The 25,182-nt window shown below is 30.0% G+C and overlaps 2 protein-coding genes across 2 annotated transcripts in view; one reads left to right on the top strand and one right to left on the bottom strand.

Annotated features, from left to right (window-relative positions):
- Window positions 1-1,453: 1,453 nt before the first annotated feature.
- Window positions 1,454-4,849, bottom strand: LOC114939926 (uncharacterized). The gene is made up of 6 exons (XM_029314373.2): window positions 4,651-4,849; window positions 4,265-4,486; window positions 3,150-3,272; window positions 2,100-2,320; window positions 1,795-1,954; window positions 1,454-1,686 (listed from the first exon to the last, which is right to left on the bottom strand). The coding sequence occupies exons 1-6, from the start codon at window positions 4,847-4,849 to the stop codon at window positions 1,517-1,519; spliced, it is 1,095 nt and encodes a 364-aa protein (XP_029170206.2). The 3' UTR covers window positions 1,454-1,516.
- Window positions 4,850-10,821: 5,972 nt separating this feature from the next.
- Window positions 10,822-25,182, top strand: part of LOC114942144 (cell adhesion molecule Dscam2) — a 250,788-nt gene continuing 236,427 nt past the window's right edge. The window contains 1 exon segment of the mRNA XM_085488400.1: window positions 10,822-11,152. The gene's annotated coding sequence lies outside the window, so the exon portion shown is untranslated.

Genomic DNA, 25,182 nt, shown 5'->3' with positions numbered 1-25,182 from the left:
CATAATATGTATATAAGATGGACATGACACATGTACAGAATGTACATAGGCTGTACATAATACGTGCATAGCATATATACATAATATGTACAGAAGATGTACATGACACATGCATAGGATGATCATAATACGTGCATATTATGTATATAGGATGTATACATAATATATACATAGAATGTGCGTAACACATGCATAGGATGTATATAATACGTGCGTGGCATATACATATTATGTACATGCCACGCACGTATTATATGTGCATATAGCACGTACGTAGCATATCCAAGATGTTCCATTTTAAATGATTTACTTGAATATTTCTTAGAGACAACATTTTAGGGGAAAATATTTTAAGCAAAAGTTGTAGAGTTTAGAAGGAAATACTTAATGGTGACCTAAATTTTGAATTACGTTCATTTACCAAGATCATATATATAGAGATCAATTTCTTTGTAGGAAACTACTACAATTTTTTATATAAATCGATTCTTTGTTACATTTTATGTAAGAAATTATTACAAAATCGACCAAATGTCAAACTATAAAACAAAATATCTTATAAACTATGTATACGCTTGTAATTTTTTACACAGAATATAACGAAGAATCGGTTTATATAAAATACAATTGACAGTTTCTTTTAAAAAACAAAATTGACCTGTAAATGACTTTAATAAATGACCGTAATTAAAAATTTAGATCACTATTAAGCACTTCCCTCTAAACTCTATAACTTTTGTCTGAAATATTTTCCCCTAAAATAATCCCTAAGAAATATATTCAAGTGGATAATTTAAATTGATGACATTCTGGACATGTCACATACGTGCTACGCACATATTATGTACACACGTCATACAAGTATTATATACATTCTATGCATGTATTATGCACATCTTCTATACATATTATATGTACACGCCATGCACGTACGTATTATGTGCAAACTAAATGCTTATTTCAACAAAGTTATATAAAAGATTATTGCAAGAGAATAAATAATACAAAAGTTAATCTTAGAAGTAATAACAAAATTTTATTTATTGCACGTATATGAAATGTGCATAAGATGCATATTAGTTAGTCATAAGGTACATATGTATTTTTATAACAAAACTGTAATTTTAAAACTAAAGTGCAAGATATGGCAACTTCTATTTCTTAAATAATATTAACACATATGTATGAAAATAAAATACTTGAATAACGCAAAAGTGTAATTAAGATTACTACAATATATGAATATATTACTACAACATATGTATGTTAGAAATTATTAATAAAAAATCTAATAATACAGGAATAATATAGTAATATATTAATATTTTTTATCAGAACCCTAAATATTAGTAAATTAAAACAAAATTCATTGTGTGTAAATATAATACGTACAGTGAACGTACGCGAAGAAACAAAGAATTATTAAAAATAATAGAAACTATTTTGTACTATTTTTACTTTCTATTCTATACCATAGCTGCCATCATATGAGTAGTGTGTTTTAAATATTTTAAGACTACTCTCCGTTACTGATCTGCGGGTTCTCATTAACGTCTTGAGTAGTTGCAGGTTTATTTTTGTTATTATTATTAAACCGATCTTTGCTTCTTACAAGCCATGCTTTTATAAAACTTATAATTTCTGCATTTATGCAATCATTAGTATTCTTATTGAGTCGTACGGCAGCTGCAAAAGATTATCACAAATTATATTAAAGTAAAAAGTTTTGCAAAATTTTAATTGTATGATTATTATTATAATTGTATTATTATAACTTAATGGTTTTTAATTTACAGAAAATAGTAGATGCTACAGCTAAATCCTTGAAGATTTTCTTTTTCTTTGCTCCTTCCCAAGAGTAAATCATACCAACTTCGTTAGTAAATACATGATACATAATGCGCCGTACAATCTCTTTAACGTTACTACCTCCAATACGACTTAAATGCTGCGACTGCCATTATAAAAAGATTATTTAATTTCTTTAATTGAAAAATTGTAAAATAAAGACTTAAATATTGAATAATTTTTTATATTAGTTTAATTGTTTAAATTGAAACATTTTTATAATCAAATATATCGTACTTAAAAATTCTTACCAATAGTTTCTTATGTTCAGAGTCTATCAACCAGTTTTCTAACAGAGCTAAAGAATTTTCATTTACCGGAAATGATCGTGTGATATCTAGAATTTCCTCATGCGAAGTTAAGTCTTGCGATTCATTTCTTTTACTTTTGAATAAAAGACTCATATTTTCAACAATATCGTCCATTTTTAAACTAAGAATGTGTAATTCTCTTAGAACTCGTTTTTGATATTCTGAAATAAAAACATCGATTATAAATTATATAGCAACACTTCCTTCAAAAATAATATAATTTATTTAAGCATAGTATAGAAAAAATAACGCATATTACAAAATACTCAATATACAAATATTGCAGAAAATGATTGTTTTGGTAAACTATTAATGGAACATTTTGACAGACCACTGATAAATAATTGTACATCTCCGGCCATGTCGGAATTGTGACGTCAGAGGCGAGAAAACAAAACTTCTTAGATGCCATTTTTAAATGAAAAGATATATTTTATAAAACAACATTTCACACCTGACTTTCGCATACTCTTAAGATACCTCGAAAATTATCTTTTTCCCTTTATAATCAGTAAACAGCTGTAAAAAATAGCTGATATAAAGTCCTAGTCAGTTCAGTCTTGCACATGCACAGCTATTCCATATTACAAAGTCTGATATTACGATCATTTTACAGTTGTTGATTGACTATCAAGAGAAAAGCATAGTTTTCGAGGTATTTTAAAAGTACCTTAAAGCCATCTGAAGTGGTATTGTATCGAAATATTTATTTATCTAAAAATGACATCTATGAATTCTCAACGTGACACTTCTTGCTTCTGACGTTACGATTCAACATGGTCACAGAGAGTACTCAAAAGCCTTAATAGGATATCGATACAACAAGATCATTTTTAAACCATATTTATCATCTTTACTTAATATTTAATATATAAAAAAGAGAAAAACTTGCTTAAAATATGGAATATCAAATTTATCAAAAGAAAATTAGTGGTACTACAAAAAAAATTAATCTTATTTTCATTATTACATGTACAAATTTAATCTTACCATTATTCTGTTGAAGAGTCGAAGTAGGCTGCTGTGATGTTGCAAATAGATTTTCAGACTTATTAGACGTAGTAACAGAGGTAGAAGCTTTCAACTGATCATTTTTATCAGTGACATTAATCCCTTCAAAAAATAATGATTGAACGTTACTCTTTTTACATATCATTGGATATGTCTTTAAGACTTTTTAACTTTTGAGACAGAAAAACAAAGTATACTAATAAAATGTATGAAAAAATATTGTATATTTTTAAAGAAATCATCTTTGTACATCTTTATTTCATTATTTTTGATTAATAGATTAAATATTTTTTTCCTGTACTATATGCACAAACAGAATATTAAAAAGCATTGATATAAAAAATAATTACAAATATAAAAATAGAACAAGAGCCACAGCAAAGTGTTCGCGCAAAATGTTACTTCATTACTTGATTAAACGCGTTTCTGTTTGATAGTAGACCTTCTTCAGCAACATACTAATTATAACAAAATTCTGCCGTAATTATATAAATAATATCGATTGAGTCTATCGTTTTGACAAAAACATTTAATTTGACATACATTATGGCGACAATTATGTTTATAATTACGGCGTAGAATTTATTATAATTTTTATGTCACTGAAGGTCTGATATCGGACAGAAACGTTTACCAAAAAGTTTTATATAATTTAAATAATTCAAATTAAAACGTTTTTATAATAAATTTATAATCAAATATACTTTACCAATCATTACTTATGTTCAGAATCTATCAAGTCTTCTAGAGTTAAAGAATTTTTATTTACTGGAAATGTGATATCTAAAACATCTTCATGCAATGATAAGTTCTGCCACTCATTACTTTTACTTCTTAATAAAAGATTCATAGTTTTACTGATATCATCAATTTGTAGATTGTGTAATTCTTAAAGTAACAAAGTAAGAAAGTATAATACAATTTTGCACGAACACCTTGCTGAAGCTCTTGCACTATTTTTGTATTTTTCATTATTTAATTTTTGAGTTTTTTTATTTTTATTATACAAAAAATTATTAATAAAATATTAAAATAGAATTCTTGTCTTACAAATATATGTATAATATCGTATGATTGTTGCTTATATTACTTACCACTTAATTGAGTTTTTTCTATTGGAGTTGGAACAGGATATATAACATCATCCGAGGATACTTCGGTTTCAGAGGATAATTCATATTCATTTTCAGATTCTTTATGATGGCTTTTTTTCGTGCTCCTACGTCTATATTTCCTTTTCAATTCTTCGTTATTAGAGGAGAGATTATTTGTGTTTTTAGCTTTATTGGCTTTTTTTTGTGCTATTTTATAATTGTCTATAAAAAAACAAAATTAAAAACAATAAAAAATCGAAAAATTTCGTAAAATGTTAATAAATTTAGTGTATTATACTAAATGTATTAACATTTTACGTATAAATATTTTAGGAGTATTTTATTATATAAAGTATTCTGTGAGAATGTATCAAAATATATTTTACCATAGCTGCCTAAAAGGTTTGCTTCATAGAGTGCCCAGTCGGCTCCAGGAGATTGCTTTTTTTTTATAAAGTCTACTATAATATGTTTTGCAGTGCCTCCAGGAGGCCAATAGCATTGTGAATTTTTTTTCATGTACCATATGTCAGGTACAGCTTCAACTGTGTCCTCATCATCAAATTTTACAACGTACCAGGTCATCTTGGATATTTTATAACTAAACTAATTATTTTATATTATGTACATTCAAATATGTTTTTAAGAATAAATATTTAATAATAAATATTTTTTATAAATTCACGCCATAAAATAGACAAGTTCCAAAAATATGCGATTTTGAGGTTAATTTGTAATAATATTTTATTGTAATCAAGTATATTAACAAAAAATGATAAATATATTTTGAAAATATCTTTTATAGAGTTTGAAAATTTCATGCATTTTAAATGAAATAAAAAGCGAATTACCTGCGATTAATATCGATCCAAATTTGGATGAAGAACCACACACGTGTTGCTCACTCGTCACGAGCACAAAAGAAGAGGAAGAAACCGGCGATACTGGCAATACCGGCAATTACGTATCGAACATGGCGTTGCATACACATATCCGCCAATAAATAAATTCGCGTATTCTAAAGTATTTTCTTGACATATACAAGAAAATACGAGAAATAATATATTGTAAAAGATGTCAACAGTATATTCCAAGAATATGTATAAAAGTATATTTTGAGAATATACGTAAAAGTATATTCTGAAAATATACGATATATATACGAGAAATAATATACTATAAAAGATGTTTACAGTATATTCTAAGAATATATATAAAAGTATATTTTGAGAATATACGTAAAAGTATATTCTGAGAATATACTGAAAAATAATATACTACAAAAGATATTCTGAAAACATTCTGAAAATATACGGAAAATGATATACTACAAGAGATATTATAGAAATATTCTCAGTATATTATATACTGTACGTACATTCATAGTATGAATATAGAATATTCGTATAATATCATGTGCTGTCTGGGTGATAAATTTTCACTTTTCACGTTTTCACTCTAACAAAAAAGTTACATGATCGATACCTTTTACATAAGACGATTTTAGAACCACCGCATAAACTTCTAAAACGGCAAATACAATGAGAATTATTTGTGCAGCCTGCACATTTTATGTATGTACTTATCATATGTACATTTTGTATACATCTTATGTACATTATATGTATATACATGGCATGTACTTTAATGTATCGTCACAATTATGTGCACATATGTATATACGTGGTATGTACGTCAATGTATATCCAAATGATGTATATACAGTATATACATGGCATGTACTTTAATGTATTGCCACAATTATGTACATATATGTATATACGTGGTATGTACGTTAATGTATATCCAAATGATGTATATACACAGTATATACATGGCATGTACTTTAATGTATTGCCACAATTATGTACATATATGTATATACATGGCATGTACGTTAATGTATATCCAAATTATGTATATACACAGTATATACATGGCATGTACTTTAATGTATTGCCACAATTACATGCACATATGTATATACGTGGTATGTACGTTAATGTATATCCAAATTATGTATATACACAGTATATACATGGCATGTACTTTAATGTATTGCCACAATTATGTACATATATGTATATACATGGCATGTACGTTAATGTATATCCAAATGATGTATATACACAGTATATACATTGCATGTACTTTAATGTATTGCCACAATTATGTACATATATGTATATACATGGCATGTACGTTAATGTATATCCAAATTATGTATATACACAGTATATACATGGCATGTACTTTAATGTATTGCCACAATTATGTACATATATGTATATACATGGCATGTACGTTAATGTATATCCAAATTATGTATATACACAGTATGTACATGGCATGTACTTTAATGTATTGCCACAATTATGTACATATATGTATATACATGGCATGTACGTTAATGTATATCCAAATTATGTATATACACAGTATGTACATGGCATGTACTTTAATGTATTGCCACAATTATGTACATATATGTATATACATGGCATGTACGTTAATGTATATCCAAATTATGTATATGAGATGTATATACATAGTACATACAAAATATTTTTTTCATATTATGGAGAAAAAATGCATATACATAGCATATCCAAGGTTATGTGGGCAGTTTCTACTAGTAAAAATAGTATTTATAAATATTTTTTAATCTTTCCGTTTCGTTAAAAGGAGATGAAACTAGCAACTCTTATTCAAGTTTTTATTAGAATTTTTTAACAGGCCGGAATGTGATTATTTAAAAATATGCGTTAGAAACCTTGATTCCTTTTTTATTAAATTTTTTTGTAAAATTAAAGTTTAAAAATAATAAATAAATAAAAATAAAAAATAAAATACATATAACTATGCACATAATATGGTGCTAAATGACGTCAGGTTTGAGTTGCAAAACGTATTAAATTTTAGAATAAAAAAAAGTAAGCAAAATTATAATAAATGTTGGCATAAATAAGAGATAAAAAAGCAAAAATAAATAAAAACCCATTCCTTCTCTAAATAAGTGTAGGAAAAAATATAAGAGTAGATATGTATTTATATGAAAGACTTCTATTTAATTTTCGAGAAAAAAATAACCCTCCAAAAGTTTTCGCACTTATTTAGAGTCACCCTGTACATGAAATATTTTCACCATCGAGTCGAACGTGGGAACGCTGACGAGCGGATACATACAGATGACAAAAGAGTTTCGCGAGCTCGTTAAATCGCGATCGGAATAAAGCGCGCGGTCGGCTTTGTCGTTTTACGGAAGCATAATCGAAATTGACATCAGTCGCGATTGCGCGTTTAAATAATCTCCGGACCTGGGGGAGGTTATCAGTCGCGCAACGCAACGCGACGCGTCCTCCATTCCTCCAACCCCAGCGGCGTTACCGGGTAATTATTGTAGGTCGGCAGTGCCCGGTTAATTACAGGGCGACACACCTACGTTCGTGCGCATGCGACCGAGCCATCTGATATACGAAATGACGAAAATGAAATCGCTCGACCGGATTTCCCAGCCAGGAGGATGTCCTGGAAACAGCCTTCGACCTTTGCGAGTCTGCAGGAGCATCCGAAAAAATTGCGTTCTTTTTTCTTTAATTAAAAATTAAAAAAAGAATTCTATATTAGATATATATGCTTTCAACTTTGGGGAAATAAAAAAATTACATACGAGTTTGTGTCGAAAATTAAAAATTCCACCCTCGATCGCGCTCCGTTTTACACCTCGATGTAGTGTACTGATGCCATACCTTCCACACGTTGCATATTTTAATTAGGTTTTAAGGGTGGTCTGGCTTGCGCGAGAGTCGCTTGAATATTCCATACCGTTGGGTCATCGGCTCGCGCAATATGGCCTCCATTGCCTGATAATTATTAGGGAGAGTTTCAACCCTCGATGCCCCTTTGTAGGTGCGAGGCGCTCGTTCGGACGAAATAGGGCCGTAAAGAGGCTATCCTTGCTGAGAGGGCGGACGGAGGAGAGGATTCGCAGGGGTGAAATTTCTCGACCCTGTACAGCATCTCGGGAATAATCGCAAAATATTTAAGGTCGCGGGAAATCAAATTTTGCGAATCAAAATTTCATCAACGAATCATACTTTTTTTATAGCAAATTTATACACAGAGATAATTTTCTTTCGGAATTTTTATTCTGAAAATTATGCTAATCGTGAGACAATGTAATATTGGAACAATTTTAGAAGAGTTTATTTGCCACAATAAAAAATATTAATATCTACACAATAAGATAGAAAATATGTTTGATTAATTTTACATAGTAAAATTCACTATGTACATATTAATATTTTTTATTGTGATAAATATTAATTAAACGAACTTTTATAAAATTCTTCTAATATCATATTGCTCCATTATCATGATTTTCAGGGTAAATCCTAAGAGAAAAATCTCTTCATGTACTTTTTTTATTAACACATATGCAGCATTGAATAACACTATTCCAGGAAAATAAAATTTTGAAGGATATATATAATATATATATATATATATATAACCGTAAATTGAGAAGGATGAGAGAATTTTTCGCTCAATTATTACAATTGTAAAATCGTAACGTTGCAATATGTAATATATATATATATATATATATATATATATATATATATATTTTGCAGTTGTTATAATTGAGCGAAAAATTCTCTCATCCTTCTCAATTTACGGTTAGAACCCGGTAAGACACGCGCGTCAAATATCTTCTCTCTTTCGGTGGAAATTAAATTTTTACTCTATGAAAAACTCGGCGGAATTTTTTTTCTACCGATTCTGCAATATTCGTGCAATTGTGCGGTGTAATTACTTGGCGCAGCATTTGCTCGCTTGGATGGTCAGCGTGTTCGCTTTAGACAATTATGAAAAGGTCATAATAAATGCCCGAGTACTCCGGCAAATAATAGTTGGCGATGTACGAGAAAAAGAAAATAATTCCAATTCATTGTACGGTGCAAAAAATTGCGAAATTTGAAAATTTCAAATATTTTTTTCATAAAATGCACAAAAATCTAAATCTTTAATAATTATCATTATTTATATTAAGTGAGATCTTTGGCACTTTTACTTGCATTCAGTGTTATTATTTGATGTTGCATATATTATTTGCGCTAATTATGTTACAATCTTTACAAAGAACCGTTGAGCTTTGCAAATAATCACGTAGCAGGGGAAAATATAATAATTGTAAGGTCTCTTCTCTCTAATTTGGTCTTCTCAAACTCTTTCAGGATCTACGGTAAGTTTGCTAATTAAGGCGAAATAGAGTCATGAAAAGGTAGACGACTATAATAGGGCGATATAGAAGAAGCTTAAAAACTCGGAAATTATTCAAAATGCAACATAATTAGGTAACATAATGGTCGAATGTGTCAAAGGTGTTTATACGTCTATCAAACAATGGATGCTGCATGTATTCACCTGAACACTCCTATATTATCAAGACGAATAAGTAATAAAAAATAAATATCAAAAATAAATATTTATTACGTTTACATAAATACGTAAAAGAAATTTAATAAATTTATAATTTTCTTATACTACAATTATAATACAAAAAAGATTTATTATAGTATAAAAAATTAAATACACTTTTAAGACGTAATTAACATGCTTCTAGAATTTAATATTCTCCTCGTTCGGCACAATTAATGAAATGACGTGTTTATACGTCTATCAAACAACGGATGCTGTATCCACCTGAACGCTCCTATATTATCAAGACGAATAAGTAATAAAAAATAAATATTTATTACGCTTACATGAATACGTAAAAGAAATTTAATAAATTTATAATTTTCTCATACTACAATTATAATACAAAAAAAGATTTATTATAGTATGAAAAATTAAATACACTTTTAAGACAAAATTGACATTCTTTCAGGATTTAATAATCTCCTCGTTCACCACAATTAATGAAATGACGTGTTTATACGTCTATCAAACAACGGATGCTGTATCCACCTGAACGCTCCTATATTATCAAGACGAATAAGTAATAAAAAATAAATATTTATTACGCTTACATGAATACGTAAAAGAAATTTAATAAATTTATAATTTTCTCATACTACAATTATAATACAAAAAAGATTTATTATAGAATAAAAAATTAAATACACTTTTAAGACGTAATTAACATTCTTCCAGGATTTAATATTCTCCTCGTTCGGCACAATTAATGGAATGACGTGTTTATACGTCTATCAAACAACAGATGCTGTATCCACCTGAACGCTCCTATATTATCAAGACGAATAAGTGAGATTCCGTGGATGATGGCGTGAATTCGGCATGAAACAGGGAGCGTGATGCGCTGGCGGCAGAGGTTGACCGAGAAGAGGATAGTTATGGGTACGAGAAGAGGGAGAAGGAGGGAGGGGAGGACGGTGAATGGGGGGTGGTCGGGGGTGGCTGCAGCTCGTTCGGGGAGGCAGGCAGGGGAAGGGCGGAATTTCGCGCGTGCTCGGCTTCATCCCCCTCGGCCGCCGCCGGTGGATGCTGAGGGTAGCTGGACCGCGCGCGTGAGGTGTCAGTTCTGCGCGCGATCTCCTCCCTGAAGGTGTCAACCTGCTCGCGAATTCGTGCTCCAGCGTGTTCTCCAAAAGTGAAGCTCACGCACGGATTTCAACCCCTCGGTGTTTCAGCCCTCTTTTTTTGCCCTCCGAAGGTTGACCTTTCCTCTCTCTCAGTTTTCTCGCGGCATTTTTTTCGACGGTCTTTGTGAAACTCGCGGACCGAGTGAAAAGTTCGAGGGAACAAGGCTCTTACCTCCGGATAACGCGAACGCGGACAGTCGTATTTACTCGAGTCTGGTCACGTGACACTCTTCAGCTGGCGACGATTATCATGCTGGCCGGGATCTTCGAAGGCAACAATGTACGTGAGAGATTGCTCGCGTGCATGCATGTTGCATTCTTTCTCATCAATGTGCTGTTTTTGAAGTAAACGATGGAAATGAATGTTTGAAGGAATGCAGAAAATTCTTATTTTGATTCTGTTTTTATTTTATTAATCATATTTTTCTGTAGATAATTATAAGCAATATATGTGTAGTTTGAAATATATGAAAAACAATTACTTTTTTATTATTTGAAAATTACAATTTTCTCTTCTTTTCACGAGTTAATTTTTTATTATGAACTAGAATTATTGATTTATAAGCATTTTTTATGGAACAATACATTATATTTGTATGATGTTAATATAATAAATTTTGGCAAGAGAAACTCTTCTATCACGCTTTCAATATATTATCGTTTAAAACGTCAATTTATTATAACATTTTCTGCATATTTCATTTAAGAGTAGGTATTATTTGATTAGCATTCCTTCTATTTTCTCTAAAGTACGATAATGAGCGATACTATAATTATGATAACAAGTGTTATGACATATTGATATGTCTATACTTCTAATTCTGTAATTTTGATACATTTTGTATCGTGCTTATTACATGTTTCAACTCTATTATTCTACTTAATACCGTATATCTTTTTTAGCGGAATTGCTATATTTTCCAAACATGTAGGTAAAATTTTATTAGCTCACATACATACCTTTATGTTTATTACGTGGAATTTACTCAAAAATCTTATCTTTTAACGTCGTTTATTTGCATTACTTTCCTAAATAAATTAAAGAGTCTCGTAAAATTAACGCGATATACATTTCATAATTTTTTATTAAACTAATATGTAAAAATGACGTGTAATTTAAGTTACATGTATAAGTTATACCTTTGTTCCATCTTCACAAGTTCTAAAATTAGATTAGAAAAAGCGCGCGCAAGCGAGAGAGAGAGAGAGAGAGAGAGAGAGAGAGAGAGAGAGAGAGAGAGAGAGAGAGAGAGAGAGAGAGAGAGAGAAGAGAGAGAGAGAGAAGCTAAAGATTATTTTATTTCCTAATTTAGTGTTGCATATGACTAGGATGTAATCTCAGTATTATTTTAATAAAACTCGGAATTAAATCACATTATACGCGGAGACGTGAATTCACAAAGCTCTAAGTAAGCGCAAGTCTCTTAATAACCTTCTCATATCAGATGTCATCCGTACTTCTCGTGCAAGAGAACATTTCGTGTTCAGTAGCTCTCTGAGACTCGACGTTTCCTTTTTTCGTTATCAGACGAACTAATCAACCGTATCTCACCCCGGCAAAGAAATGCCAGCGTGCAATCTTGCGCTTTGAAAAAAATCGAGTGTAGATGTCGCTGCGCTTTGATAACGCGCGCAAATTAAACGCTCGCACTTCGCGCGCATTAATAACGAATATCGTTAGCGAACCCGGGCCGCTCCCTGCGTAAGAGAATTATCGTAGGTAGATATGGCGGGTCGTATATATATCGCCGTAGCTGGTTCCTCAGGTGGCGATAATTCATCAGACTCGAGTAACTCCACCACTCTCCGCGGATGATTAATTAATGTCAGAGACGCAGCGCGTTCGCCCGCGCTATCCTCCCAATTTTCTCTATCAACTGCCTCGCGCGATGGCTATTCGATAATTTTTATTATTCCGGCTGCCTCCATTTGCGATTTATGCCACATCCATCATACGGTTTATAAACGAGAGGAAGATAAGGGAAAAAGTAATTATATATATCTTTAAGATCTAACAAGAAATAAGTTTGTTTTTTAATAAATTGTGCAAAAAATTAAGCATGTATTTCTTACAGCTTATTATAAATTAAAAAACAAGATTCTTATATCAATTTATAATATATTAGAGAGAAAAATAATAGTAATTTTAAAAATAAAATAATATTAAATTTTTTATTTTTTAATTTGTGTAAATATGTACAACAGAGCTAAAATAATTTTAATTGGTGATCACTAGACTTTGCGTTTGATACAAAATAAATAAATAAATATAATAATTAATATTGAAAATACAGCTATATTACAAATTAATTTCAATATTTATTATAGTTAATAATTATTTGCTTGTAGTGATTTTTTCATTGTTTTTCTTCTTTTTCATCATAATTTATTTTAATCTTAATCATATATTTTTCAAGCACAATTCATAACATTTAATATCTTTCAATTAATATCTGACTATTATCTTAACACAATTAACTTGAAAGTTGCGTTGAAAAAAATTGTATTTTTATTTTAAGAATTTCTCACTTTTTTAAAATACTCTGTTTTAAAATAGGCGCCAAAAAATTCTTTTATCTTAAAAGGGGAATCACCTTAAAGATTAGTAGATTAGATATTCCAATTTATAAAAATGTAGGCAAAATAGGATTTATTTTTACATTAACAAAAAGTACATTAAGAGTTTAACTAGGCTCTGTAATATATAAATATAAATTTAACATATATAAGATAGGCAATAAGAGCCAAATCGCGGATGACAGTGCGTTATTCTAAACGAAACTAAATTTTTTCGTTAGAATTAAATACCTGTGCACAAGGCACCAAATTTTTACTTGGACACGGCCAAGATATAAAATTGGAATAATCTCTACAAGAGATTTTTAATTCCATGTATCCCCTATTCCCCCTAAAGAAATAAAAAGTACATTATTTTACAGCAGACAGACAAAGAAAGATCATGAAGAAAATATAGACCTAATATGAAATATGAGATCTAGATTTTGAATGAAATTAAAGATTATCAGTTTATGTTACACGTTATTCATGAATATAAGTCTTCGTTTTTGAACCATTTAAAAACTTTTTATCTATTCTTCTAAAAAATTTAAATTATTTAGCGACAAACACTACACTACGTTGTAAATTGCAACACTATATATATTGCTACAATAATACAATCTATATCATGAAATATAATAGTCCACATAAAAATACGACCATTTATTATTAACAAATAATATATTTTTAATTTTATAAAGGATATTCTAAAAACACTTAAAAATATCTGTTAAAAGAGATAATATACAGTCCTCTTATTTCGACAATATAATTATTTTTTGTTGTGAGTTATTAATTAATAATATTCTTTAATTGGTGCATCTATCCTAGTTCGCTTTAGTTCGATTTATTACAGATATCGCGTATATATATTTTACGCTCAGGAATGTATTTTTGAACCACATGCTCGAATTTCCGCACACTTTTACGATCGTTGTCGATGTTTTTGGCGCCTTGCCGGTGATTTACTGTCAAAAGAACATATCCCACGGAATCACTTTTTAGGTTTTACGCTCGGTGAGATCTTTGTTGGCCCTCTGTTCTTGTTCCAAAATGTTTGAATAAAGCATGCATGGTGTAGTGAAAATAAGCTTGTGCGAATATAGTCTGTTTGATGCATCAAAAACTGGAGCAAATTCAATAACCCAGTTTAAGTAGCCTATTGGATCTGAAGTTTAATTATTGGAACGACCGGGACAGAGATACATTGATAGCGTATATTTAATGTGTGTAGATATGTTACGTATTATCAAAATATAATCAAGAGAAACATAAGTTAATATCAACGTTTATATTAGCTTTATATAATAATTCCAAGAGGAGTTGTGCCGACTTCATGAACCATATTGTTCTTGAAAACGTCCGCTGATACATCTCGTCTATGAGAATTCTCTCATTTCTACTTTCCTTTTTATACGGATAAATTGTATTTTACTTTTCTATATAAATAAAATTATATCGGAAATTGTGTGTGTATTATGCATATTATTATTATATTAATTGCGTTTTGATAGAAATAATTTTAATATTTCAGTAATACAAATTTCTCACAAGCAATTGCATTCTTAAAAAATGTGCTAAAATTTTATAACTCTCAGAATGCTAAATGGTCTCATTATTCAATGCGAGATGTCAGTCTTTTAGCTTTAAGGTTAAATTAAAATAAATAATAAAGATCATATTTTCAACGATATCGAGCTATTATAGAAACTATTATGTGCTGTCATATTAATTTCAGTTTGAGCCACTTATAAACTTCAACTAAAATCGAAGTAAAATTTCCTCATTTTTCGAATTTTTTTCAGTAAAAACAGATCGAGCACGCAAAAATAAATACTAAAAATATAGAAAAGATCAGGCTATTGTTATAGTGCACAGGATCATAATTAATAATAACTTTTTCGGATATTTTGAGTATTCGGGTGTTCGGGCATCTTTTATAAAGTTGAAGTAAAATAGTTTCAATCGAAAATTAATGTTGATTGAGTAACAACTATGCTCATATATATACATACATACATACATACATACATACATACATACATACATACATATATATATATGTATATATGTACAATTTAAAATTGCTATTTATATACAGTAGCAAATAATTAAATTAATTTATTTATATACAACATTGAATTTTATAATATAATATTAAATTTATACATATAGAGAGTGAGTTATTGTACATAGCTTACCATCCCTTATAAATTCTAATTGTAAGCATTTTATAGAAACATACTTCAGCAAAAAATTTATTTATTTTATTACTTGATTTTGAGGAAGATATATTGTGAATATTTTTAAATAATATCATATATTTTTTCATATGTTTTACATAAAACTATTAAAGTAGAATCATATAAAAATCAATAAAGTGTTTATAAAATATTTTATATAATTTGTTTTGACATATAATATTATAACAAAATATTTTTAAAGTACTCACTTTTTAAAATGATTATATTATTATACAACAAGTATTTAAAAAAAAAGTTGAATTAATCGATATTAATATAATTTTAAATATAATTGACATGAAAATGTATAATTGTATTTAAAAAACAGTATGCAATTACATCTCAAATGCAATTCTTGTACAAAAAAATTGGGTTGTAAATAAGAGTCCTATTGATATTGATGGATCTCTTAGCATAATTTTTTTGAAATAATATTTTAAAATAATTTTGAAATTTTGAAATAATATTTAAAATAATATTGTTCATTGATTGACAATATTTTTTCAAAGATTGACACTATTTTTATGCATTACGTATAAAATAGAAGCAAAATTTTGTTAAATAGAATGCATAAGTTTTGTATAGAAATTATTTTGATATTAATGTGGTTGATTGTATTCTCGCTTAATCATTATTTACGCTGTCTGACGATATAGGAGCTTTTAGAAATCGTGCTCAAAAATATCATATATCGACAAACTGCTGAAAATACATGTCAGTTGCACATTTCGCGCGTCACTGAAATTCGCTGTAATTCACTGAATTTTTCGCACGCTTGACAGCTCCGTTGTAACGTTACAATACGCTGTAACGGCACGCGTCGATCCTCTACACTCGTAAAATCCATAAAGTATTCTTTGTTTATCGCTGTTATCAAGATATATAGCTTTTTTCGCAGGCGTATTCCAAGTATTTTTTCATTAAACGTGAATTCGACCTCGAACAGAGAGACGCGCGAATGATTCGCACGAACGCGAAAATAACATTTTACGGTCCGTACGATGCGGTTTCGCGCAAGGAAAATCGAATTTCGGACGCTCGAAAGGGATTCCGTTAGCTGTTTTTTTTTATTGCGATGAAAAAAATTAGAGGCCGCAGTGTGGCGGCCGCTTGTGTTAATTGCTTTAACTGCTCCAGCATTTTCCACGATTGACGGTCTCATCGTGATTCGCGCTTATTATGCTGCACATGTGCTTTTCCACGATACCAGAGATACGCGAGCGTCGGCACTTTTGATTTATTTAAATTCTCGTCCTAATTATTTTTTCCGCGCTAAATTAATTAATTTTTTTTTTTTAGACGAATAAGAACGAAATAAAGTGCTCTGAAAATGAATTCGATCAATAATGTAACTCGCCAACGCTTTTTTTATATGAGATTTTATATTCAGATAAATACTTTTGAGATCAATCGACAAAGGTAAGTTGCGCATTGAAACTTTGCGATCTCGTTTCTATTCACAAAACGAAACGCGTAGAAATCAGTTTCATTTAACACAGCGAAGTCGAGGAGTCTCTCGCGGCGCATTTTATTCGAGAACTTTATCGACGGATTGACCGAATTCTTCGTTTGTTGCGAAAAGGGGGAGAAATTTCTTAGGCGACTCTTCCTCCCGGGAAATAAAAAGATCCGAAACTATTTCGACGTATCGATTTCAATTTCGAAACGCGTAAACTCATCCTTTTCCATCCATCGACGATTCGCGATCATCGCGATAAAATACTTTCATTCACGCGAAAATACCTTTTTCGATGAAGAAAGATCTTAATCAGAGACGCACAAGTATTGCAGAAAATATATTTAAGCAAGCAGAAGGAACACAATATCGGGAGGCGCTGAGTGGCTTTAGTGGTAGAGTGACTGCCAAATGATTGTGAGAAGGAAGAGATTCTAGGATCGAGTCCCGCCGGTATTTAGAACATTTTTCATCTTTTCGAAAAAGGTTTTTACACTATATAAGGTTTACACTATATAACAATGATTGAATACGATAATACTGAAAGCGACAATTCTTCTGATCAAATCCGCAATTGTCATGAGAGCCAACAAGTGACAGATGAATCGCAGAAGAGATGTCAAAATAAAGGATCGCGATAAATTGATATCGGCCTTTCAACAATTCCACCGATGTTAGTCGCTTACCAAACTTTTTAACCAGTCATTCTAACAAAACTGTTCTTGTAGCTCTTTTTCACTGTCTGCTCTATAAGAATTTTAGACTATCTTCTCTTTTTCGTGAGTTTCCGTTTCCCCTTGTTTCGCTAGATTCATCCGCATCCGCTTCCGTTAAATCTTACTACGAAAAGTTTCTACGTATTTCAAAAGCTGTAATATAAATAATTCGAGAAATCACACTGAACTGAGTGCAAATCTATCAAATGTTTATTAACATAAAATGGATTAAATAAAACATAATGGATATAGTTAAATATAATTCTATATTTATACAATTCAATTATATTTGTAAGATATCTGTATTTATCTTAAACATTTTTTATTTAAATTATTAAACATCGATCACATAAATATTTTTAAAATATTAAATTATTCAAAAATATGACATGTTCTCTACACAAAAAGATGAACGCGTTTATGGAAAGCCTCTTTCACACGCTCTAAATAAAGCATTTTGAGCTTTTTGAGTACCCTTAGGAAGCATTAGGATAAGAATATCCATGTTGTTAAATTTTGGCACGGAAACACGATAACAACATAATGGAATATAATATTATAGTATTATGTATTTTCGCTAATTAAATATATATAGAATTTCTCCACAAATATCCCAAGATATATAAGAGCATTAGTAACTTTTCTTCCTTTATTACGTCCTTTAAAAATTCTGCACATGTGCGTAATTACCAACGGATTAGTTAACGCGCGAATCAACGAAATTCAATGAAAAAGTGTCCGTGATATAGGATATATATCTTCTATTAATAGTCGCCAAGAGGATTCGTCTCATAGATTAAAAGAGAGGCGCGCGCACAAACGGACGAGAGATTCGCCCAGAATAGACTAGACGGATCAATGTTACGTCCTCGAGGTAGATAGACAAAAGGGAAAAGAGAGACAGAGAGAGAAAGAGAACTTTTTCAAAAAGCCCATAGATATGTCAAGCGAATAGTTTATTGGAATATAGATAACCCTAACGACACACATATCTCGAAGACATTTGGAGAACATCCCAAGGATGTTCGAATGTTCCTCTGGATATCCTCTGGATATTCTCTGAATGTCTTTTGATGTGCTATTAGGATTGAGTATAGCTTTTGATACAGCGAGTGAGTATAGCTTTTGATACAGCGAATCTATCCCGAAGACGTTCCGAGAACCTGAGGATGTGTGAATGCCCTATAGATATCCTTTGAATATCTTTCGGATATGGTGTGCTATTAAGGAACCTAACCAAACCTAATCTAATCTAACCCTAACCTAATCCAACCTATCCTAACCCAAATATATAGGTCGCACGCGGAATTACGCGACGCGCGTTTTGTTGCTCGCGAGACAGGGCCCGGGGCGAATTCCATGTATTACACGTATTACATGCGCGCGCTATAACTAGCGTGTTTCAATTGGAAACCGTATAAAAACAGGTGCACGTATGTCGCGTTTTTCATACGTCGCGTGTAACATCGCTCCGCTGATGCCGGGAGTGTACCATGAAAGCACGTTTACATGAGTTTGCGACCTAATTTCACGATTTGATAAAAAGTGTTTGTATTTGGCGAGCTGATAAAATTCTCTTTTCACAGGCGAGGATTAATCCAGATTAATTTGGAATTGATACCTGCTTAACAAAAATGGTCTGGCATTATTTGGAGTTTCAAAAATTAATAAAATAAAAAAGTAGGTAAACGTTGCAACGTTTTTTAATAATAATATTGAAACCATCCTGAAAGTCCCCATTCTAATTTTTATATTCCTCAATAAATTTGTGGTTGATTTTTTTTTTGAAAAAAATTTTGAGGAAAAATAAAACACTATCTGTGAATCATTTAATACTATTTTTATATTAAACTCAAATTTTAAGGAAAAATAAAATAAATTTGAATCTCTAGTTTAACTTTTGGAGCTTAATTATATTAAACTATTTGAATTTAAAAAATATTGCAAAAAATAGTTTAATCGCAATATTAATTAAAAGTGTGCAAGTAAAAAATATTGTACTAAAAATTACAATATATATATATATAATTTTGGTAACTGCAAAATATATTAACATTGAAGAGAAAAATTTCACGATACATTTATTCAATATAATATTATATTTTACAAAGGAGTATTGTATAATAATTATTTTAATAAATAATGCATAAATTTATAATCATTAATAAACAATAGAACAAATGCATAATTTATCATTTTTATAGCAATAAATATTTTGAAATCATTATATTCCAGCTTTAATAAATGTTATAAAAGGAAATGTGTTTTCGTATAATTTGTATTGTAAAAGTTTCTTTGTTTGACTTCAAATTCATCGGCAAGAGCTTGTAGATAAAAAAGATTGGAATAAATATGCATAATAAAAGATATCAAAGGAAATTTAGTCAAATGATTGATTATCTGAGTATAAATAAAAAAAAACATATTTTGCTACAGCCTTCAATTAATCGTATAATAACAATTATTCCTGTAGAGATTTGTGTTTGCACAGTACTGGGATTACGCTTTACATTAATTACATACAGACGTGACTTCCAATTTCGAAAATGTAATTTGTTTTCAATTTATACGTATTCTTGAGAAAGAGAGCAAAGCTTTCTCGAATAAAAACCGCTTGTGTCATTTTACACTTAAATCTTTTTTTTTCTATTTACGTACCGCAGATATATTCTGTACCTTCATTTATTTCAATTTATGAATAGTTTTGCAAATTATGCTATTTTGCATAAAAATCTATCTAGCCATGTATATATATAAATCGCAAAAAAGAGTTGAAGAGTAAAGATAAATATATTTTTAAAAATATATTAAAAATAAAAATTTAAAAAAATAATATAGAAAATATTAAAAGATAAAAATATTTAAATATTTTCTTTTAATGAGTAAAATTTCAATACAAAAATAGGATAAAATTCCGGCCAAATGCGAGCGAAGCATTGCGTAGGGTCACGCGGTCAAATGTTCAATGCGAACAACGTTACCAGCACCGGCAACGGATCGATATATCGAAACGGTCATACACGATTCCATAATTCAACGAGTTTATTACGTAATCCTTTAATTCACGCCGATATAAATTAAAATAAGCCCCGGGAGCTAAATCGGAGTGGATCTTTATGTCCTGGAAATACGCGCGCATGTATGCATGCATACATACATGCATACGACGCAGACGTGCTCGCGATAACGTTTTCTCGATGTGTGATTTATTGTTCAACGAAGGAGACGGCGATAATTCTTTAGCGTGACGCGTGTAGTGATCCATGCATACGAATTCGACGTGAACTCGTCATGTTTGATAAGCTTCCGGAGATAATTCATCCGTTCGTCGCGCGCGGACGTGCATTCGCATTTGAAATTTGTTAAAACAGCACGTTTCTATCTCTTTTACCTTACAACTACCGGGAACTTAAAGCTGAATTGCATCAGTGTGGATTATTTGAAGCTAGCTTAGCCATTCTTCGTTAAAGATTATATTGCTATATATATATATATATATATATTATATATAATAGAAGGTAGAGCAGTAATTCTGTCCTGAAATACATATCTGCGTTATTTTTAGAGATACGAAAATATTATAATTGTTTAAAATTTTACAATATCAAAAAAACCATAATGATAATTTTTCTGTAGTAAAAGTATTTCGAGGTCTTCATTACTTTCTTAAACGGAACCATCATAATTTTCTTAGACAAAATTAATTTCTTATAATATTTGATATAAAAAATTGTTAAAGTAGTCAAAAAATAAATAATTTACAAGATATTTTATATTTTATTCTGACATTTGAACAAAAAAATATGAAATATATCTTGTTATATACTCATTTTTCGGTAATGTTATTTAATAAAAATTTTTGTATAAAATAATGAGAGTTATTTTTAAAAAATATGCAGTTGCATATTACAAATTGCAATTTTTTTAAATCACTAGAATATATATATATATATATATATATATATATATATAATCATCCTATATATAATATAGCAATATAATACAACAATATAACAATACAATATAGCATTAAATGCAGCAATATAGCGATATAAAAATGTTGCTATTTCATAACTGATGCAGATAAAAGAAAAATTCTGTTCTAGTAGAAACGCTAATTAATGTTGGACTTCTTCGAGTATTTTGCATTTTATCATAGAATATTTATTACCACTTTATCTTTATCTCACTCTTACTTAAATAAAGATATAAATTATAGAGAAAAGGAAAAGAATATTGTTTTAATTTAAAAGTTGAAATATAGCAGTATCTGTAGAAACTTGTATTAAAAATAGATCAGGAAAGAAATATATATTTCCGTTTAAACTTTTCCTCTGGGAATAACACAGTAACTTTCCTTTTTGGAAAACTCCAGAGACCTAATTGCGTCTTAAATATCTTTCACCCGAACATTCTCATTGTTTTGTGTATTTATTTCTTTGAGTTTCATAAATTAACAATAAAGTTTTCTTTTGAAACTTATTGTTACGAAAAAAAGAAAATTTAAAAAGAAAATTAAAAAAACTTTAAGATTAACAATAGGATCTGTCGAAGAATTATAGTGGAAACACACATAATCATCAAAATATATTTTATAATTATTATGCTATACTTATTATGTCGCATCGCCTTTATAATAACGAGGTTTTCTAAAATATTATATAAAATATTATTATCAATATTATGATATATAATATTTAAAAATATAGTATAATATATAAAATATATAAAAATATATATAATATATAAAAATATATATAATATATAAAAATAATATATAAAAATAATATATAAAAATAATATATAAAATAATATATAAAAAATATTAAAATATTATTATTTTGAATATAAAAAAATTAAAAAAGACAATTCCACAAAATTAAAGATTGACAATAAAATGTATCAGAATTATAGTAAGAGAAATCAGATAATATACTCTCTAATTATCAAAATATATATGTATAATAATTTGATTATTTTGATTATTTTGATAATTTAGAATTATATATTATCAGTATAATAAAAAAATAATTTTCTTTATAAACACACATACACACACACATGAGTTTCTTTGAAAGGTAGCTTATCTTCGTAGAGAAAAATGGACTTATAAGCGTTGCGTCTCCCTTGATGCGCCTAACTTGATTATTGATTTAAATGCGTTTTACTACCTTTATTACCCGTCGCGGTTGCGAGAATAGATGCTCCTCTCGCTTCGCGTGCATAAACCGCCTTAATGCACCTACCGTGAGAGTGCATCATCGCTCTCTCTGCAAATGACATCTCCGCCATTCATCGTTCCTTATCCGTGTTTTGTCCATTGTGCCCGTGGCTTGCAACAAAAGCGCTTTAACGATTTAATAGAAAGACTCTTCCACCCCTTATTCACCCCACTAACGATTTTCTCCCCGACATTGGCAGCTTCGTTGGACTTTGCTCGCCCGCGAAAGCCCTTCTATTTTGCGCGGACAACGAAAAACGACGCGGCAAACGGCGGCGCGAATCGATCGCAATTACCATACGTTCATTACAAATTTCAATAGCGACGATATACTTTTCCCTTCCATCGACCCCTTGTTCTTCAGCCCGGTTCAGTTCGCTTCTTTCTTCATATCAAAAGGCGCGCATTAATTAACGCGTTACCATTTGTTGTATTATCTGCATACGTTGCATAGAAACGTCACTTTGAAACGCGATATTCACCTTTGAAATCGTATATTGTGCTCACTTGTAATTGTATCGACAATGAGCGCGCGTTCTGAAACTCGGCAATCGATTGGTGCAAACGCATTTCTGTGCTTGTGTGTGTGTGTGTGTTCGCTCGTGCGAGCTTGCACGAAAATACGGGCAAATTAAATGTAAATAATAATGTATTTTCGCTGTAAACGTTGTCAATTTCGCTCGCATTGCTCCTGCATTGCAGAAAAATTGAAATGACCATTAAAAAAATGTGTTAGATAATATCCGGTGTCTTTTAATTATGCGAGAATGAACGACAGGAAAAACGTATACGATTTTGAGAGAGAAAGGGATGAACGTAAATTTCACAATAGTATATTCCCTTTCATATGTACGAGTATCGAAAATTGAGCTCGACTTGTTGTAGGACGTTTACTGACTTGATCACTCGAGGATGATTGCGAATATTTTTCATGAAGCCAGTATAGAATGGGGAACAAACGAGGAAATCTCATGAATATAGAACGAGAGCAATTCGAAAGTACAATGCCTTCGTCAGATGGTTATGTGAACGTAATAATTGCGCCTTTATAGACATATTGTTGGACGGAATTATTTTTATGAATTATATATTATATTTATATATGATTATGAGATGGGAAAATAGACCTGATTAATAGCGTTGACAGTGAAAAAAAAATTATTATTGCAAAAAGAATTGTGTCTCTGAAAATTTGAAATAAGAGAAATGGCAAAAAAGAAGAATTAATTGTAGAAATTAATGACAAAAGGTTAAAACATTGAGAGAAATCTAGTATGTAAAAATGTAAAGCAATATTATTATTCAACTTCCTCTCTCTCTTCCAGTTAAAATTATACATTATAAAATCAGTATTCATTTTTTAATATTTATTATAAGTCCTTTAAAATGTAGTATTAGTGACTTCCTTTATACATTAAAATTAGATATGGAATAATGGGGCAGACCGGCTACTTTTTTGGATTTCTCTTTTTACAAACAACCAGAAGATAAAAAAATGTACTGATCGTTATGTTTAATGAATCTTAAATTATAGAAAAAATAAGGCTAGTTGCTGAAAAAAAATTTCTTATCAAGGATAACAAGGTTTTTTGAAGCAATCAAAATACTTGGTTTTGCCCTAACGATAGAGTCTATAGCCTTCGATTGATGTTAAGTATAAATTATTGCAAAAGACACAAGTTACTCTTTTTTTTTCTTTTAAAAATAAATTGTCTTTTGTTCTTATTTAATTTTTTAATCCGATATTATTTATGTATCCGAATTTGCTCACATGTAAATACCCGGTTTTGTCCCAATATGAGGAAAATAACAAACACGGCGGCCAACGTAAAAGGATCGATAAAAGTTAATGCGATCTATACTTTCTAATACGAGGTGTGTTCAAAAAGTATCGCGAATTTTGTATTTTTTCAAAAATTATTTATTTATTCATGAATATCTATTTTGTCCCCTTCAAAGTAATCCCCACCAGATATTATACACTTGTGCCAACGTTTTTTCCAATCCTCGAAGCACTTCAAAAAATCATTTTTTGTGATCTTGTTCAGCTCCTCCTTCGATGCCGTCTTTATCTCCTCAATCGTAGCGTAGCGTCGTCCTTTCATGGGCCTCTTC

Source organism: Nylanderia fulva, unplaced genomic scaffold, assembly GCF_048542155.1.
Source record: "Nylanderia fulva isolate GAGA-0341 unplaced genomic scaffold, ASM4854215v1 Scaffold69, whole genome shotgun sequence".
Taxonomy (NCBI): Eukaryota; Metazoa; Arthropoda; class Insecta; order Hymenoptera; family Formicidae; genus Nylanderia; species Nylanderia fulva.
Note: the sequence above shows the minus strand (reverse complement) of the source record. Positions and strands in the feature narration are given on the sequence as shown.